Below are 19,832 nucleotides of genomic sequence, written 5' to 3' on the forward strand. Positions count from 1 at the left end.
GGGCACTGGGCACCCTCAAGGATGACGCTCTCTGGGCTCCCACGCGTGCCCCGGCGTGCGGGGGCTCCGCTGTGCCAGGTGGGGAGGGCGGTGTGGGGGGCCCGCACCGCGGAAACCCCACAGCCACGTGTTTCGTGGGGCTTTCTCTCGAGTGGGTCCATCGCTCCATGACTGACCCAAAGCCCTAGGCAAACACTTTGTCCCTACCAAAGTACCGCCCTCTCACCTCTCCTCCCGTCCCCCCCCCAGTAATTCCGACCTGTTTTCTTTCTGTTCCTCACTTGCTTTCAAAGTGACGGCACGTTCAGGGGAGTCTGCCTGCCCGCCTTTTGCACTTCCACACGGTATCGCGTGGACATCTCCCCCCACCACCAAAAAAAGAAAAGAAAAAAACAACCAAAACAAAACAACAACAGACACCACTACAAAAAAAAAAAAAAAAAAAAAAAAAAAAAAAAAGCCGAAAACGCACCGTGTGTTTCCAACTTGGAGTTAAAGTCGGTGCTAATCCGGGTCAGTTCCTGCCCCTAGCTGGGAAGGCAGGGAGGAGGATGTAACGTATAGGTTGGGGGGGGGGGGTGGGTCGTGGTAGTGGGAGGAACAAAAACAACCCCCGAAATAAACAAACAAACAAAAATCTCGCGCGCGATCACAATAAAGTGAAATTCCTTTCTACACACCCACAACTTTAGCTCTGTCTGCTGCCTGGGGGGTTTTAATCTTGCAAAGAGAAAGGGGGGCTCCCTGCGCAAAATTACGCCTTCTCCTCTCATTTGTTAGCTGATTCCATCAAAAAGTTCGCTATTTATAGGCTACACACACGAACCTGGAGTAATACAAACCCTCCCGTGTTGTTCCCTTCGCAAAGTGGCCGGTCCTGAAGCATCTGATCGGGTTTGTGTGTGTGTGCGCGAGTGAGAGCGAGCCACGCAGAGAGCGCTGCCATCCAAAAGGGGAAAGAAGAGCTCAAGCTGAGAGACTTATTAATTGCTAAGAGCTGCTCTGCCACCAGCCATGTGAGTACCTAACAATGATCACCTTTTGCACAGATGGTCAGCGATCAGGCACAGACACTTTCTGTCCTTTTCTTCCTCCCTCCCCTTCCTTATTTTTTTTATTCGCCTCCTATATCCCTCCCACCCACCTTTCCTTTTTTTTTTCTTTTTTTTCTCTCTTTACTTTGAGTTCGCACGGTTTATTCCTCACGAAGAGGAGGAATGAAACGTAGGCGAGCGCGGGGGAGAAAATGTGCCGAAGAAGAGGAAGGAAGGAAGGAGTGGTGAAGGGAGAGGAGGAGGGTTTGTTAAGCGATCGCCTTATCCCCTGAGTCCGAGCCGGCTGGGAATTAGTAACAGCGAGATAACGGAGGTTGATCCCTCGCTCTTCCTCCGCTTTTCTTTTCCTGGAGCGCTCAGACCCTCTGACAATTACTACACCGGTATCAGCGCAGACAGCGTATTTATCAAACCTCATTTGGGGGAATTGAAAGGGAATTACAAATAAATAAATAAACAGATAAATAAATAAAGAGAGAGAGCGCGGGGAGCAAAGGGGGTTTGATCGCTCCGCGTACAGCAATGACTGTCCGTCAGCTCCCAGCCCGCTGTGCAAGGCAGGTAGAAAGCGCCCGGAGAGCAGCCCGGTCCTGCGGGCTGAGCGTGCGATTTTGGGGAGAGTGGCAGCGCCCCGGCCCTTCGCCCCCGCCGCCCCTCCCCGGCGAGGTGGCAGCGAGGTGCAAGGAAGGCGATAGGCAGCGCGTCCCCCCCCACCTCTGCTCCTTCCTTCCCCTTCGCGAGGTCTCGGCGGTTTCCAGGCAGGCAGTCCCAGCCCTCGGCGTGGCACAGGGCGTGAAATCAAGCCCCACGCAGCAGACAGGGCATGACACGTGGGTAAGGAAATTGCAGTTGATTCGAGAGTGGGGAAAAATGAAATCTTTGCTAGGGAACGTGGCTCTCGGAAAGGTAGGTGTCCTAATTTGTGCAGGAATGCAGGGCTGGAAGACTCCGCTTGGAGAGGGGCTGGGGTGTGAACAGAGAAAGCGAATTAGTTTCCAGCGTGGAGAGGCGCTTTTCTAAGCCAACAGTCGAGCTCCAATCACACACTCTCAGGTTAGCGTAGCATTAAACTAGCAGGGTCGGGGTTATCCAGGGCAATTATACCGCGTGCCTGGGATGTAACCTCTGCTCATTTATACACAAAGCAGAGGGAGAGACGGAGTTACACCTGGAAAGCCAAAGAGCACGGTGAGTATCGGTATTCGCTCCTCTCTCTCCAATGCCTGTGAACAAAGTTCAAAGGCAGCCGGTGCGGGGCTGGGGCTGGCTCCGCCGGAGCACCCCCCCCCCCTTTGGAGGCAGCAGCGCAGCCTTTGGCACCGGGACCCCCAGTGCAGCCCCTCTGGGGCGAGCCCTCGCTGAACAGCCAGGAGAACTTGCGGTATCTTTGTTAGAACTTTGCTACTTTACGTGGAGAGGGAAAAAAAAAAAAAAGAGGGGAAAAAAAGTGACTTGGATGCAGCGCTATTTATAGGTGGCGGTAAAGGCTCCTTTTCAATAAGCTGCCGTGGAAAAGAAGCGTCAAAAAAAACTGGCTGCTTTATTGATCCGAGGTGCTGGACGATCACAGCCATACTAGCCTTGCTGGACCTATGAAGTCACGGCTTCTCTAGGGTTAGGCAGAGAGAAGGGGAATACAATCCGGGTTTCACTGACCACTAGCTTGAACACGATTCAATTCCCAAGCACAGGTACAGGGCAAAAGGGTGTGAGATGGAAGACTTTTCCCTTTTCTTTCAGACACGCACACAATGCAGGGCACCCGCAGGGCTGAAAGTGGGCCAGGGCTACACGGTAAGTATCAGATCACACAAAGCAGAGGAAAGAAATCCAGTTAAAAATACATTAGTTGAAATCAGAGGACGAGCTTGATTATTTTTTTTTTCTTTTAAACAAAGGTGCACGTTAGAACAAGCTGGAAGCACTCTTTGTGCCTGACGGTATCCCCCACGCCCATTGGAAAAAAAGCAAAAGGCTTGCTCTTTCTTTGCATCTTTTAAACCTTGTTTTAATTAGAATTGCCAAAGTAGGACACTCCGGTGGAAGACGTTTTCAAGTATCCACCTACCTCTCTGCTGTAAGCAGAATTACTGTCTGCTAAATTGCTTGAAACGCAAAATTCTGCCCCACCCCCAGCTTGGTTTGGCACCTACTCACCTTTCCCCCTCGAAATTGCAATCGTTTATGAAAGGTTACTCCATTGGGAGGAAAAGAGAAACCCTAAATACCCAGCAGTAATGAGATGAGTGGACTCCAGAGCCTCGCTTTGCTCTGTACAATAGGAAAGGCTTCGGACAGAGAGCGTCCCTCAAAACTCATGCCCTTTTTTTTTTTTTTTTTTTTGAAGTTCCAAATTGGGCGTATCCTTACCCTTCTCCTTTAATTTATTTGATTAAATCATAACCAAAACAGACTCATCAGCTTCTCGTATTTCCTCAGCTGTAACCATACGCGAAACCTTTTATATGGAGACAGGTAATTGGCTTTAGTTAACTAAGGGCACAGGCTGCGCTCAAGTTTTACTCCCGTTCCCAGGGCAGCATTTCACTCAAACCCGTGTTTCAGCTCTGCCTCACGCTCCTCAATCTCCAACCTAAAGTTTTGAAACAGTTTAAGCCATTCCCCACCGTTCTCTGATTTCTCTAATGAGGGATGCTCACTGCAGGGTCTTGCGGGACGAGGGGCTCTTCCCTCGCGGGGTTTAGGAGTGGCGGGGCCAGCTCAGGCCAGCCCGCTTTGAACTCGGAACCACTCCTGGACCGCGTCCCGCAAGCACCTGAATCGCACCTTAGTTACTGATCTCGCGGCTTGTTTCTGCTCCCGATTAAGGACTAGAGTAATAATTTCACCTTCAGGAAAGCGAAGTTCTGTTAGCTCACTTCTAGCTTAAATTAAAAAGGAAGAAAGGTTAAAAAAAAAAAAAAAAAAAGGAAAAACCTCTGAAAGTTTCTAGGGTAAAGCTTAAAGCTCGGATTCCCTTTGGTTATTACTCAAAAGAAGAACCGCGTCAATTAACTCCAAATTGGAAATGCCTGCCCGAGAAGAATAATGATAATTCCCTGCCCTTCGCTAAGAAGTACTGCAGGATGGCACTTAGTGCGTGTGGTCCCTAATGACAGGGTTGCTGCTCTTCCCGGCGTTTGGCTTTCCCTGCCCCCCTGGCTTCGCTCTGAGGTCGGGCAGCGACGCCGGGCACGACTGTCCTGCCCAAACCTTCCCCCTCCCTGCCCGGAGCCACACGGGGTTTACACCTCCCACAGCCAACACAGTGTGATCACAGTATTAAACCAGAATTAATTACTCCTATGCCCCGATAAGAGGGCAGGGGCCTCATAGCAACAGGTAACGAGGGCACCTGCAGCTCTTCAAGGTTATTTAACTGATAATAGAGGAAGCAGGAGGCTTGCTAAAGGGTCGCACTCGGTAAGAGGGGACGTGAGGGAAGCAGACTATCAAAAAAGGGTGCTTAGTGATACTTAAGTAAAGTTAAAAGTTGCTGCGAGGGGAACGGGATCCCCGCAGAGAAACGGGACAGCTTCTTCGCCTCGGTTTCTCGCTGGTTTCTGGTGGTCCACAGAAGCCCCACAAGCCGCCCCGCGGAGCGGCCGCGGCTTTGGGACCGCGACTGTGGGGTCGGGCACGTGTTGCACTCCTGGGGAGCGATTCCCCCCCCGGGTCTCCGCGGGGGATGCTGCCGGGGATGCTCGGGGCGCCCGGTGCGGGCCCTCGCTGGGGCAGGGCTGGACAGGACAGGCGGGAAGGCACTGCTGTGTGCGGGGGGAGCCGGGCAGCCTCCCACCCGCTTATTTCATCGGTGAGGGCACGGCAGGAGCGGGCGGTTCGCGGTCGGGCACAAACCAGACCCCGAGCAAGCCCTCGCAAGGTTTGTGTGAGGCTCACGGGCCGAGTGGGGTGTCCACAGCCACCCCGGGGCTTCCCCCACTGAGCCGCCGCCGGGGCCGCTGCCGCCGGGGGCTCCGTGGGGCGGGCAGGGCTGACCCTGGGGCGGCGGCGGGAGGGGAGGGTCTCTGGGCTGACCCGAAAGGAGGGGGGCTTCCCCCTCCCTCCCCTCCCTTCCCCTGCCCGGTTCTTTGTTCTTTGCCCCTTTGTTCTCCCTCTCGAAGTTTCCAGGGGTGTTGCCGACGCGCAGAAAAGTTGCCGAAAGCTGAGGAATTACAATAAGTGGATACAGGAGTAGGGAAAGAGGATGGGGATCCCTTCGCGAGGCTGAGAGCCATTCCCTAAATCCTGTCGCTTTATCTGGCTTGCCCAAGGGGTCGGTGCGTGGTGCCGGAGACGGGTCGCGCTTGTAGTGATGCTGAGGAGGAAGGGGGAGATGGGGCTCCCTCGGCCACACCACAGTCCTGGGGGACCGGTCACCCCCTTTCACCATTTAAAAGCGTTCGGGGGGGGGGGGGGGGCAAGTGTCTTTTCTGTCCTTTCTGACTGGAAAGGGAAGAAAATAAAAATAATCGGTGAACGTATCGTAATGAGTTGAGGCGGTAGGTCGCAGTGATGAAGGATTTCTGAATGTTAGATTTTAGGGCACATGTATTGGTTTGAGATGTACAACTCCAGAATGGATTCGGCTCCCTCATTTTCTTCTCACTGATTTTTGTGCTTGCTTGACAGGGTTATGGTAAAGTGTTGTCAGGAGTTAAACAAGTTGGTGCTTAATTTCAAAGCAGATGGAACATCTTCACAGAGCAACATTGCAGCTTAAGAGACAGCTTTAGTGTGATTAATGGGAGATCACAGCATGGTTTGGTATTGACAATAATACCAAAACTTCCTTTGAAAAGGAAAACATCTTTATTTGGTACAATACGGTGTAGCCTTATCCTCTCTTTACTACTCATAATTACATGTGAGAGAACTACAAGCTTATTTTACCTTGCATTAAGAAATCACAAATAACTTCTCAAATCAGTTATCCCACGAATCTTTTTTCTCCCCCAGTATATGACAGTAGAAAAACACTTTATTTGAATGAGTTAGGTATTAGGAAAGCTGACATAAAAGGAAGTTTTGCTATGGTGAATTGGAGTAGGTCCCAGCATGTTACGGATGGAGCCAGGTGAAAGTCCTGAACTCCAGCAGACTTTCCTAACAGTGCTCCTACACTCTCACCTTTATAACCGAGGATAGACTGGATGAACAGAGCATGCTGGGTTTTGTTGAAAACCTGCATGAATGTAATTCTTGTAATCACGAGAATATCCATAAATATTTACTACTTTTATATATGTAGAGATCCTATAAAATTATTTTTAACAAATTATATTTGCAGAAATTTTGTATTATATAGAAAGGCTAACATTGTTTGTTATTATGATGTAAGTTTCCAGAATTTTTATATATTTTTATCTGATATCCAACAAAGTTGAGAAATGAGATCAGATGAGACTGGGGTTGACTAAATAAATGTTCCAGACTGGGATTTTTTTTTTAATGTGAATATACTAATAAGGACCAGACCATCCTTTTGGCAGATGTTAAACCCCAGGATCCATTTTTCAAATGAAATGGGGTTTGATTTGAGATGATGTGGGGCCTGTTCTTCTGGCTTTGGTTTTTCCTGATGTTGATGGGATACGATCCCAGTGAAACGTCTGGGAATCTTGCTGTAAAATCCAGCTTTAGGTATTTCAAGGTAGCAACTCAAACACAGAAGTTGTCCATGAAAAATTTGACCTTTATTATTTAGGACTGTGGTTCACATTTGACTGTGACGATTGGTCACTAGCAAATCAGAGAAAGATACAAACATTGTACTGGATACCATGGTGATAGTTTGACTTTCTAGCTGTGTCTCCACACACAAGTCTACTAGCTTGTTGTTTAAATCCAGAGGCCAGCAGAATTACTTACTATTCTTTTTATATCCCAGTGCTCATAATGTGGTGTTGCAATATCCAGGTAAAAATGTTCAATGCCATTTACAACAAGGAATCTGCCTTAAGCAATACTGTAATCAGTAACAACTAATGTTACTGAGAGCAACAGCTTCTGCAAATGCCTTACCACCAGAAGTTAACCAAGGTACAGCTGTAATTGTGTTCCAAACTAAATAAAGGCAGACAACCGAGAAGAATATAAGTTTAATTTGAAAAGCTGATCTTACAGAATGCTCTGTGTGATCAACAACGGCTGCTTCTGTCTCAGTAATAACAATGATTAGAGGGACAAATGATGTTAGTGGGTACTTGTTTAAATAGAGGGTTTCTGCAGCATGAGAAAAATTATTTTCCAATTGAAAAGCATTCACTGAAGAAAGGACGGTTTCATTTTTTCACAGGTTAGTTAGCCTTCTCTCTTCGCTCATGCTTTTTGCTGATGTATGTAGATTTTCTTTAAATAGACGAGAAATTTATATATATTTATATATATATATATATATATATAAACCCAAAACACACAACATCTGACTACTTCCCTTGGAAATTCTGACATCAAATATAAATTACTAAATATTGCAGAGTGCAAACCTAAACATATATTGTTTGAGATTTTGTCACTTCGTTTTTTTTGAGCAGGGGACAAAACTTCTGAATTGTAGTAGTTTGCTAAACTACCAAGTTGTTTAAACGACCTCTGCATTTTTTCACCTTTGTTTGTCAATAAATGCTTGTAGCAAATAAGAGGAAAAATACACTGCTTTTAGTTTTACTTCCCTTGCATTTATTATTATACCTTGAGCAGTTCCAAATAGTGGCAGTGCAGAGGAATATGGCATAAAATCATAATAAGGAGGACATTAAAAATGAACACTGTCTGCTTTATAATAGATACATCTAGGCATAGGTGTGAATGAATACTGATTCATTTATACTATTCTTAAATGGAAAAGTCTTAAGTTTACAAGAAAGATAAACAGCATGTCACACTGCATTTAGTAGATGTTGGCTCACTACCTTTAAGAAAATGGTCCTTTGATATCCCTGCAGAAAATTAGATCTTTCCACAAAGGAAAGGCAAGCACATAACTATAGGAGTTACGTTGAGAATGGACAGTTAAAAACTTTAATATTGTATTTAATTTTTTTTTATTAGTTTATCTCAGTCTTAACAAAATTAACATATTTTTTCTTCTAAATGCCCATGTTTAATTCTATCGGTATGTACTTTAAAAAAACTAAAAGAGCCTACAGGATAATCCAATCTCAGGCATTCAAATGTTACAAGGGCCTTATGTGCTTACTACTTGTGTAAAATTACCACTAACTATAGTAAATAGTGGTACATGTTGGCTAAGGTTCAGTTACTGAATAAATAGCATTTAGATTTACTTTTTTCCCCCATTACTGTTATGTCATGTATGGAGAGAGCTGGAGCTCATTTCATCATGCAGGTATAGGAGTATGCCTAGGATGTTGACTGAATGTAGTAAATGCATTTGCAACAAAAACTAGTGATAATGACATGCTTCCATCTAAGTATTTAAACTGCTTCAAATTTTGTCATTCTTAATAAATGGAATAGTAACTTAGAAATTACTTCCCCATATTTATATTCTGTCACAAAAGACTTCTTATTCAATGCACAAAAATAAGAATTTCTCTGTATTTTCTCAGCGACTCATGACCCTAAAGTACAGCACTGGCATAATATAGGCAATCTCCTTCCCTCAAAATACTTGCAAGAATGGTGTGTTATTGCCTATCTGTGGGTTTTTTGAACGTACATCAGTAATGTACAGTAATGTACATCTAAGCACAGAGGGGGAAAAGATGACAAATCAGTATTAATTCATTCTAAGTAACTGATTAAGACAAAAGCTCTGTTCTGTTTCCATTGCAGTCAACACTGACAGTCTCGTGACTTTGAATAGCTTCCTCTTACTGTTTGGGTTGTGGAAATGCTCAGAAATCCCAGCCAATGTTTTGTTTTTGTTGTGCAGAAATACATAGAACTAATATAATCTTCTTTGTTGAAAGCTATGGTTCCTTAATTTCTTCAAAGACTTTACTTAATATTTTTATATTTCTCATAATGTAGTAGTAAGTTTGTCCTTCTCCCTCTCCCCCTCCCCCAAAACAGTTAGCACGTCCATGAGCAGCATCTTTGGTATTTTGTGTTTAACTATTTCAAACCTTCATCCAAATACAGGATAACAATGAATTTTTTTTTAAAGTTTTTCCCATATCAGATACAAATCCTTACATTGATGCTACTCTTGGGAATCTGCCAATGAACTATTGCTAAGTTTAACGTCCACTAATGATGGTTGCTGAAATGGGTGAGGAACTTACACATTTTCTCCTAGTTAGGAAAATATTCAAGTAGAACTGAACTAGGCAACTCCATGCATATGCTTTCTGAACACATCGTATCACTGTTTAATATATTTTTTTTTACTTTATTATTCATATTTTTGTATTCACATGAAAAGAGTAAGATATCTAAAATATACTTGAAATTTGTAATGTAAAATATAGCTCTTTAAACAAGACATTAAAAGAGTGCAGATGTCTGAACTTTAAATAAGAAAATATTTTTTCTTTTTCTAACTTGAATTTTCTCTGAATAATTTGCTTCCCTCCCTCCTTCCCTTCCTCCCTATTCATCTTGTCCAGGTGAAAACCACTGGAAGCAGTATGCATTTTAGTAGGATACAATGTTGTGACTCCTCCATGTTCAAAGGATACTTGGAGTTCTTCATATTATGTATTTGTATCTGTAGAAAGTGTTAAATATTTTTAGGCTTTATGGGTATGTATCCTGCTACTGACATCAGGTGCTTCTGCAGTAGGTGGTGTATTCATGGGGAAAAAAAATAAATGCAGCTTTTACTTCTAAACTGGGTGATACCAACTTCTCTTATACACTGATTAGAGAAATTTGTACTTTTTTTGGTGTTGGTGTTGTTGTTGTTTGGGTTTTTTTCAAATCTATAATAACATCTATTCAATGGAATAAGTGTGATAAATATAGATATCTATGACACATACAGATGTGTGTGCATACATATATGTATCTACATCTGTCTATCTATCTATATCTCACACTACAGCCAAGGAAAAATTTACTCAAGGGGACAAATTTGCTTTAAAGGAAGTGCCACATAAAAGAGGAATTGTATGGGTCCAAAGTAACCTTGGTAGAATGAAGAAATTATTGAAACTGTGGCATCCCACCTTCCTTAAGCATAACTGCATTTATGTATGGTAGGATCACCAGTTCAGGCAAAACCACATCTCCTACTGTGTAGCTGGCTGTAATACGTAAGGTTAGGAATATGTTTTTTTACATTAACAGCTATTAAAATGACTGACTGTTGATTGTGGCCATGCTTTTCCTTTTTCTGTAGTCTTAACTGAAAACCCATCTCCCGAGGGCTTGAAGCAGGGGCTGAGACTAGACATTGTGTGCAAGCCTGACAAGCACATCACTGGGCTCTCAGGATGGCTCTATAAGGGCTTGGATGGGGCATTTGTGAGCTTGTGCCTCTACCTCTCAGAAAAAATTCACTAGCAAAACATTATGGTGAAGTCTCTAAAGTTGTGAAATTGCTTTACTGCAACAACCTGTACCATAGTATCCAGTAGTACAGTGCAAAAATTTCTTCTAAGTAAAATTATCCTTGTTGAAATAAGTAGAAGAAACAATAGACACAACTAAACTCTGGGTAGTGTATATAAAAAACAGTATTAATTAGGAAGAAATCAATTGGTATCAGTCAGAAAAATGAATCTTCCTGACATTTCTTTAAATTTTCCTATAACTAAGATGGGAACTGGCTTCAGTATAAGGGAACTGCAAGAACATGTTGAGCAATGATATTTTACCTATGCCTTGTAGTGTGCTGGTGGACACAGACAGCAACATTTTCAATTCCAGGCTGAAAATTTTCAGCCAAATAAGAGGTATGTTCAGCCATTTCGTGGGAGAAGGTAAATGGGGACACAGAAGTGTTTGCAAGGGAAGCAGTTTCCCAATGTTACCTTCTGCATGCCTTCCCCTGCAGAATCCCATTCAGAGGATGAGCTCCAGCTTGGCAGCCCGGCTTGTAAGACCTGCCACACCTGGCTGGACACCAGGTCCCTCCTCCCCTGCCTGCTTTTTTCTGTGCAAGAAGGCAATGCCAGGTGCCTACGGCTGTCCTCTTTTCTTCTCTCTTTTTGGTTGGAGCTGCCATCTGACCAGAGGGGTAACATGGGGAAGGCTGATCCCTTTCATGACCTCTTTGGGGCTATGATTGTCTAGCCCAAAATTGAAAAGACAGTGCTCTGCAGTGGGTCTCCTGCTTTTGGTGAAAATGGTTGACACAGTGCCATACAACTACAGAGCAGATTAAATGACTGGCACTATTTTGAAGCATCTTATATTTTCTATTTCCTCATCTACAAGTAGATACATATAGATTTAGGGACTATCATTTATATTAGTATCTGAATCTTCTAAGAAGACAAAAACAAGACTAAAATTATCCCTTCTTTACTGAAGTTATTAAAAAAACCCAAACCCAAACAAGCCCAACCCCATAACCTATTGGATTACATATTTTTACAGAGCTTTTGATAAATTGATACATATTATCGAAGATATGACAAGGTTTCTAAAGCTTTATAAACTTGATGTTTGTAAGCTATTAGCAAACCATGATTCAGTAATGCAAAGGAAATGTCATAGCTAAAAAGGAAATAAACAACTTGCCTCCTTGGCAGAATTATCATTACCCTGCATGTAGGAAAAGCCTCCATAGCTGGCTGCCTTCGCTGCAATTACTGGTGTACTTTTTTCCCCAGGATATCCCATTGTTTGCCACACTCCTTCCGCAATCTTTTTTGTAGGGCTTTTGTATGCAGGAATTTTTTCTGATTAAATGTTTTGTGCAGCACTTAACAAATTCACCTTCTTACCGTGGACAATGCTACTATGCTGTAAATACCTAATGAGAATGTATCTCTGGTAGTGTAAATCTGGGGCAGACACCCTATTTTTTGTCATGCTTTCTCTGCATTGCTACTCAGTTTGATCTGACAGCAGCAGGTCTCTCACCCTGCCTTTTGTGACATGAGAAAAGGACCAACTACTTTGGGAGTTGTTTCTGCCAAAAGCCGAGGACCTGAATTCCTGCTAACATCAGGAGAGGAGAGCATGCAGCTTCTGGCAGCAGCAAGAACTACTAATTTCTGCACTGCCCAGAAATGAACTTCAAGCGTCTCAAAATTGTCATTAAAATTCAATTGTTTCTCTTCACATTTAGACATCCGCCCACGGAAAAACACCTATTGTGTAACTTCTACCCCCCTCCCTGGGGGTTGTACTGGGAGGATGGGAAGGTTGTAGCCCTAATGGTGACTGAAAAGACAAAGGCAAGAAAATGAGCTTACCTTGCTGCCCTAAAGTTAAGCAGTAATCCACATGGCACCAGTGCTGAAATATGTAATAACGTGGTCGTAGGACTTCATTGTTAAAGATTTCACATTGGTTCTGCTTCTGTGTTGGCTATATAAATATCTATAACTTGTTACTTCATTGCTTTTTCCGTATAGTATGACCAAAATATCACAGAAAACTGCAATTTCTCAATTTTTTAATTAGAAATTGACGACTGGATTCTCGGCTAGTATAAACTGGTATGACTCCACTGATTTCATGTGAGTTGGGCTGCAAATCTGTTTTCTAGTCTGTGGCTCTGACCCGATAATTACCAAATAAGACTTCACCACACCATAACATTCACATATAGTAATGGAATTCAGAGTTTTGTCTGGGGCTACACAGTTAAATATAAGTAAACGTCTTGGTCTGTGGAATGAGATCTTTTACTTTTCTCATAATTTTCCATAATGAACAACTGGATTAAAACTGGTGTTCTCTCCTTTCCATCAGCCTCTTGGCCATCTGCTAGATATATGCCTGTTGGTATAAGAGGATGGATGGGTTCAGTATCACATTTCACTTAGGGGTCTAGAAATGAGCATCTTTAATGCACACCAAATGAGCTAAATTACAGGGGAGTGTTTCCAGCAGGCGTTCCAGGGTTGTGAACACAGCCTGGGAATCCATGGTCCAACAGGCTTTGTCACCCTGGCTGATGCTCAGAAAGACCTCCCTACATGCTTCTGTACACCATTTTCTACCTATATCTATCACATCTATGCAAGAGCAGCTTTTTGTATGTGCCCGGGGATGTACTGACGCATTCTGAGAAGTCAGAGCACTCACTGAACTTCTCAAGCTGGGTTATTATCAGTGTGCTTCAAGCAGGGTCTAGATGCAGTTGAGGCAGTTGAGGTCCTTCAATAAGAAATTGTTTAAAATCCAATATTGACCAATTTATCGTTAAACTTAACATGCCAGGTGAAGTTCTGCAATCTCAACCTTTCTCCTTGGCTGCATTAGTATCAGTACATCTGTCTTTATATGAAATACAGCAGCTGGAGAATTTGCGTTCAGGGATGAAGGGTTTCATGTTTGCTCTTCTTCCAGTATATAAATTATTCTATGCATAGGCTTCTTCTGCTCTTCCTTTTGAAGCTCCACCATCAGCATTTCAGGATATTCAGGCAAGAGAAAAGAAGCAGCAGAGAGCATGACTGTAGCCTCCTGTGAGAACATGGAATGATGTGGGGTCATCCTGGATCTCTGGCTTCCAGGACTCCTTTAGCACTTATATATTAAGAATAAAATATATTAACAGGCTTTTGAGAATTCCTGAGATGTGACCTTAATCAGAGATAGAGCCTATCTGCCATTAAACATAACACCTTCTTGACAGCCAGTCTTCTTCTGCAACCTTTGGCACTGAGGTCTGTTTTGGAAAGGCAAGAGGCATTTTGCAAATCTTGTAGTGAGTACCTGTATACCCAGGGATCAGGCCCATCATGTATGTTTTGCACCTGTACTTTCCCCAGTGTGTCGTATGTACCTCGCACATACAGTACAGCTGCTGAAGTGCAGACTTTTAATCATTAGTTATTTTAATATCTGTGTAGTGTGTCAAAGGGGAAAGAGCTTAAATTCTGTTTGCATTTTAAGTAACTGTCTTGGCAGTTACACAATCCGTAGTGTGTATGTTTTCATGGAATGCCCCGTTCGTGACTGATGTTGAAAGAACAGGTACAGATATTAAATACGGCCAAGCAGGTTCTACAGTTGGTCTGGACTGGGTCGGCCTTGCACCATGGATGGCTGTTAAGGGCATCTGGTAAAGTGCCACTAAGCACTGCACTGTTTGTCTGATACATACAGGCAATATTGAAACTTGCTGATGGCAGTTTGGCAACTTTTATGTGTATCCAGCAAGCCAAATTCTGATCCCTTAGAGTTAGTTCAAATTCCTCTGACACTAGGTTCAACTCCTGTAGGAAGCCAGATGGCAGACTAAGAGGTGAGCTTATTCTGAGCAGACTTGGATCTCATATTAGTTAAGGGCCCCACCCTAAATCCTGATCTCTGATAAATTAACTTTTTAATGTTGCACTACTCCTAGGGTACAAGCCAAATGTCTACGCAGATATTTATGTTCCAACAGCCAAATGCAAGCTCATTTTTTTCTTCTGAATTATAAGTATGTTATGTTTTACAGACATGAGTAACTCATGTGGGATCTTTCCCACAGAGTAAAACCAATGTAAATTCACATGACTCAGGGATTTGTTTCAATGCTTATGTATAAACTCTCATTAGAAATGATTATACTTGAAGATCAAAAGAAAAGTACACTCACTTGTATTAATGTTTAATGCATAATTCACATTGTTAGAACAAAAAACAAAACAGTCAGTGGTTGTTACGACAAATATCAAACATTGGCACCACTAACCAACTCCCATAGAGGATCCTTCATTTCATTGCATTGGCTGTGCACTGCGATTTCCTCTTGCGTGTGTTGTGCCATCATCTCGGAGACTTAGACACCTTCCTCACTAGATGAGTAATTCCCCTGTAATGACAGAAGTGGGGGAGAGCCAGGACACCCCACCAGTGCAGGTGGCTCCAACACTCAGAGATCTCTCAGTGGAAGCAGAGCATAAACTAATCTAATCTAATTTTTTATGCAAGAGGGATTTCAGATCAGGCACGCTCATATATGGTCTGAAACTCTAATTGCCTTCAATCTGAGTTTAGTTTGAGCCTTAATATCAGGACCATGGTCAAAGTTACCCAGCGCCACAGAATCCAAGAACTTGATTTTTTGTTTTCTGTTTATCCATGTTCTACCTTCTTTAGTCAATGTTTATCTTCTTGCAAGAACGTTTCTTACTTAAATAAGCAGGTTTGGCATGATGGAGTTGCATATGTAATCTATTCTCTATATCCTCAACCAAGGTAAGCACAGGAGAGCAAAACCATGCTCGTAATCATAAACTGAGCTTAGGAATGAGAATCCTATGTTGGCATCACTGCCTATTACACAGTGCTGGGTCTACTTAATCGGTGTAAGGGATGAGCTCTGGTACCCTCTGCCTTGCCACATTACAGTCTTTCACATGAAGTAGGAGTTGGGTTTTGTTATCTTCATGGATTTTAATGGCTTTTTCCATGTCAATGTTTAAAGGTCAGCAATTTATAGGATGTGGCTTTTATATTTATGCTTCTTTCAAAAAAATTTGCTGTTTTACCAGCTGAGCTTACATAATTTCCTTCGCATATAGTTTTTGGTTTTTCATTTCCCCCCACCCCCCCAAAAAAAAAAAAAAAAAAAAAAGGAAAAAATGCTGAAAAAAAATTCAACAAACAGTTGTTTAGGAGTTTGAATTCATGTCAGAGAGTTGTCTCTCTTCCATGGAGGTCTGTGGCATGGGATGACACTGAATGACATTTGACAAAATTTGTGCTTGGCACAAAGTCACAAAAAAGGCTGTATGTACTCATTATCAATTCAGTAACTTTCCTGAATACCAGCAGTACATCTGATTTAGAGCAGAGTAGCTGCCTGGGTTTCAGATCTGAATATGTTCTTCCTTATTCAGATCTCTGTAAGCAAACTATAAATTAGCTCTCTGTTCTTAAGGTGCCTCCTGAAGACCCAGTTGTTCTGCAAAACCTTCTGTGTGAGTCTGTAAGGTTCCTCATTCAGGAATTAATATTGCTGAGTTAGAATGGTTGATATTGCTATGCATGGAATGCAGTCAAATGGATCATGGGTGTTTAAGAGAACAGAGGAGAGCTTTGGGATTTGTTTTCCTTTTGTTTATAACAACCCACTCAAAATATTTACAATAGAGAAGCTGATATTTTCTCCAGTAAAGAACCTAGTGTCCACTTTAAGGCAGTTGAAAAGGTATTTTGAGTATATACTGGTTAAATTGTTTATTTTTAGTGGAGTACACATGGCATTGCTATCTTGACACTGATCATAAATACGTACCTGTTGTGGGGTTTTTGTCGTTGAGGAAAAAAAACCTGTAATGAATTAAATATGCTTCATGAGGAAAGAAGTAGGTCAAATGTTCGGCTAAATTAACCTCATGTTCCACAGAAAGACTAAATTCTGTCGTTTTCACCTGTGGGACTTTGGATTTGTCTACACACCAAATTATTCCAAGACACTTATTAGGTACACTGCAGTAATTACCTCCAACTAAACCCATGCCATCTTATGCCAGCATAAGAATTCACTTTCTTGAATTACCTTAATCCACTTTGAAGGTGGCTTAAGTGAAACTAGGAAACAACTCGGTCATTCCAGAGTGAATAAACTATCTGAACATAGCTTTGCTTTACATTCACATCCGACCTTATTCCAACATAATTTTCCTGGGCTGAGAGGCTCTGAGGATATATCTACATAGCAAATGAACGTGTGATTACAGACACACCAACCTTTCCTTTACTCTCACTGGCATGAGTAACAACAGTAATGAAAGATGGTAGCAGAGACTTCAGTACAGCCTATTAACTGGAGCATATACACGCAGCTGGTTGTGAACAGCCTCAGCTGAAATCCACCTCATCGCACCCCCACTTCAGACACAAGTCACGTCCCTTAGACTAATACTGGGGCTGGGAATGCCTCTCTGCATCTCTGGTGTGTACGCACACCAGAAACTGCATATGCTATAGGACCGCACAGCTGAGCTAAATGGAAAACAGGTGAATTTAACTTCAGAGGTTAATCACATTCGAGAAGAAGCATGGCTCACACATTTTTAATATACACACCTTTGACAACCAAATAAAGTGTCAGCTGTGTGACTGCAGAAGCCAAATTAAATGTGCTGTACACAAGCACAACTCGGATGATTTCACTAGGGCTGAATTTGGCTCCACAGTTGAGAACTTGCTTATTTGACTGATACTTGTTTTGCTACCTATCTGCTCATTTATTTTAATGAAATTAATGCATTTTAATGTTCCTTTAAGTGCATTCCAAAAATAGCAGTTTGATTAACTAATTTGCTTTTAAAAGTGTAACAATCACAACGAAAAATCTCTCTGTTAGCTGAGGTATGGTGTAATTGTAAGGAGCATGTTGGGTTGCTATGCCATACCCTTCATCCTTTCAAACAAATTCCCCACATCAATCAGAAGAGCCTCACTTAAAAATGAATGGCGAAATACAGACAACAATCAAGCTGCACACACTGCTTTTCAAGTCCATCAAAAACATGTATCAGTAATGTACTCTGTACTCTGCTGAGACAGTAAAGAGAGGCAAGAATTTAGCCTAAAAGCAGTTTAAACCAATTCCAAAACAGAAACGTGAAACAAACTTGTCTTTCTAGCCAAGCCAGAAAGCATCTTGAGTAGCTTGGGTTAAAAAAAAAAAAAAAAAGTGCTTTCAATTTCAGCCTCCTTAAAATGGTGTTTGAATGGTACAATACTCCAAAAAGGATTTCTTTTTTCCCCAACTCTTTTTCCATCTGCAATAGGGACCTCACCATTTAAAATATGCTGTGGCTGAGAGCACAAAGCCCAGTAATAAAAAAGGTGTACACTAACTTCTCCCTGACTTTATCTCCCTATAAAAACTGGAATTGCAAAACCTGATCAGTAACAATATTAAGTGAAGGCAATTTTCCCTTTTATTGTATTTAAATGAGGAAAATTAAAGTATTAATGCTAATATTAAGGCTGAACAGAGGCAGTTGCAAAAAATAATTTAGTTTCAGCCCTTCTACATGCACCCATTCACAAACTCCACTGCGCTAGTTACCTGGGCATTGGCAATGTTGTAACTTGTTATTATAGTAGGTGGTGTGAAAAGCAACACATAAGTGGGAAACTTGTCTCAGGGCTCTGCTGGAACGCTCTGCGGTCACAGAGTGGGTGGTGTGGTGTTGCAGCAGTTTGGGATGTTAACAGTGTGCAGGTAACAACTGGTCTTTGGTTGAAGAGGCACTTACACCCAGGCTACCATGGGTAGTTTAGGCGAGGCCTAGTTCTGGAAATACTTTTGCACGCGAGTCAAATCCCACATGTAAAAAGGTCCTCGGAATTTAGGGGTACTGCTCGTGGAGTCTTACAGGATTTGGCTTTGAGAAGCGCACGAATCCAGGGCAGGGGATGCGTGTGGCTGCCAGCCCCTGCCATGGCTGGGGACACCGCTGACATCCAGCCCTGTGGCCACACCGGCCCCGGGGCTGCCGCAGGCTCCAGCTCGCTCTGGTTTAACGCAAACCCTCCTGCCTTCGGGAGTAGCTGCCGGGCAGCCCCAGCAGCAGAGGTGGGAGCGATGGCTCAGGAGCCCCTCACTGAACCCTGCCAGGGTCTGCGCCAGCCCTTGGCTCTCCTCGGCAGCGACGCCATTGCGCCAGCCGGCTGCCGAACTGCCCGGGCTGCCCCGGCCCCGCAGCGCCGCCGGGGCATCCCGGCCCTCACCCGGGGCCGCGGGGCGCTGTGCGCCGGGGGCTCCCCCGCCTTCCCCTGCAAAGCCTTGCAGGGGAGTGGGGGGGAGGCGCGGCGCCGGGCCTGCACGGCAGCAGCGGTGCGGCATCCTCGCTCCTCGCCCGGCCTCCTCTGGCATTCCGGGCGCTTTTCTTTTTTTCGTCTTTTTTTTTTTTTTTTTTTTTAAATATTCTGGTGGTTTTGTGTGTGTGTGTGTTGCCGTGCCCGTTCCCCCGCCCCCGCCGGCCGCTCGGCACATGGCCTGCTGGCGGCCGGCAGCGCGTGTGTCCCCGCGTCCCCTGGGCGAGGTGTCCCGTCCGCCGCCCGCATCCCGGCCCTGGCGGGGGCTGGCACCCCCGCCCTCCCTTCCCATCCCCCCTTTTCGGCAGTCGCCTTTTTCTTTTTTTTTTTTTTTTCCTCTCGGTTGTTTCTTTCTTTCTTTTTTTTTTTTTCCCTCCCCCCCCCCCGTGGTTTTCTATGTGTTTTTTCCAGATGGGACTTGGCGGTGACCGGCGAGGCTCGCCCGGCACTGAATGTCACCCTGAAGGTAAAATGAAAGACACGGAGATGAACGCATGCCTGCGCCCCGCGCCGCCGCTCCCCCGCGCCCGCCGGCGAGCGGCCGCCACCATCGCGGGGCGGCAGCCCCCGCCGCGCCCCGGATTTCCTGTCCCGGCTTTTTCGTTACTGCGCCTTAAAAAAAAAAAAGGCAAACCGAAAAATAACGATAAAAAAAAAATCCGCATGCGAAAGAAACGTGCACGTACCCGGTAACGAGCCCAGGAAAAACCCGGCCGCTTCCCCCTGCTCCTGCCAAGTTATCATTGGGAACACAGGCAGGCGCCGTGACGTCCCGGGTCAGGCCGAGTGCGGACCGGCGCTACCAAGGCGGCAGGGAGGCGCGGGGACGCAGCCGGGGCCGGGGCCGCGGGGACCGGGGCCGCCGCCGTCCGCCCGCCGCCGCCCGCTGCCCGCCGGGCCGCGCCCGCCGCCGCC

General features: G+C 44.2%; 1 protein-coding gene and 1 long non-coding RNA gene across 6 annotated transcripts in view; one reads left to right on the forward strand and one right to left on the reverse strand.

Annotated features, from left to right (window-relative positions):
* The first annotated feature begins 590 nt into the window (after nucleotides 1-590).
* ESRRG (estrogen related receptor gamma) overlaps nucleotides 591-19,832 on the forward strand; it is a 397,162-nt gene continuing 377,920 nt past the window's right edge. The window contains exon 1 of one of the 4 annotated variants that reach the window (XM_064648204.1): nucleotides 591-1,016. In XM_064648204.1, coding sequence (XP_064504274.1) covers nucleotides 1,015-1,016 — 2 coding nt within the window. In that variant the 5' untranslated portion in view covers nucleotides 591-1,014. Of the gene's footprint in view, nucleotides 1,017-2,222; nucleotides 2,244-19,363; nucleotides 19,384-19,832 lie in introns of those variants that run through there. The other 3 variants (XM_064648200.1, XM_064648217.1, XM_064648226.1) reach the window with 3 other exon arrangements.
* LOC135411064 (uncharacterized) lies at nucleotides 14,725-19,804 on the reverse strand. 2 transcript variants are annotated; one of them, XR_010428977.1, is made up of 2 exons: nucleotides 19,604-19,804; nucleotides 14,725-16,412 (listed from the first exon to the last, which is right to left on the reverse strand). It is a non-coding gene; the product is annotated as an uncharacterized LOC135411064 (long non-coding RNA). The 2 variants fall into 2 exon arrangements; XR_010428976.1 differs by having other exon boundaries at nucleotides 14,725-19,377.

The sequence above is a fragment of the Pseudopipra pipra genome, chromosome 3 (assembly GCF_036250125.1).
Source record: "Pseudopipra pipra isolate bDixPip1 chromosome 3, bDixPip1.hap1, whole genome shotgun sequence".
Taxonomy (NCBI): domain Eukaryota; kingdom Metazoa; phylum Chordata; class Aves; order Passeriformes; family Pipridae; genus Pseudopipra; species Pseudopipra pipra.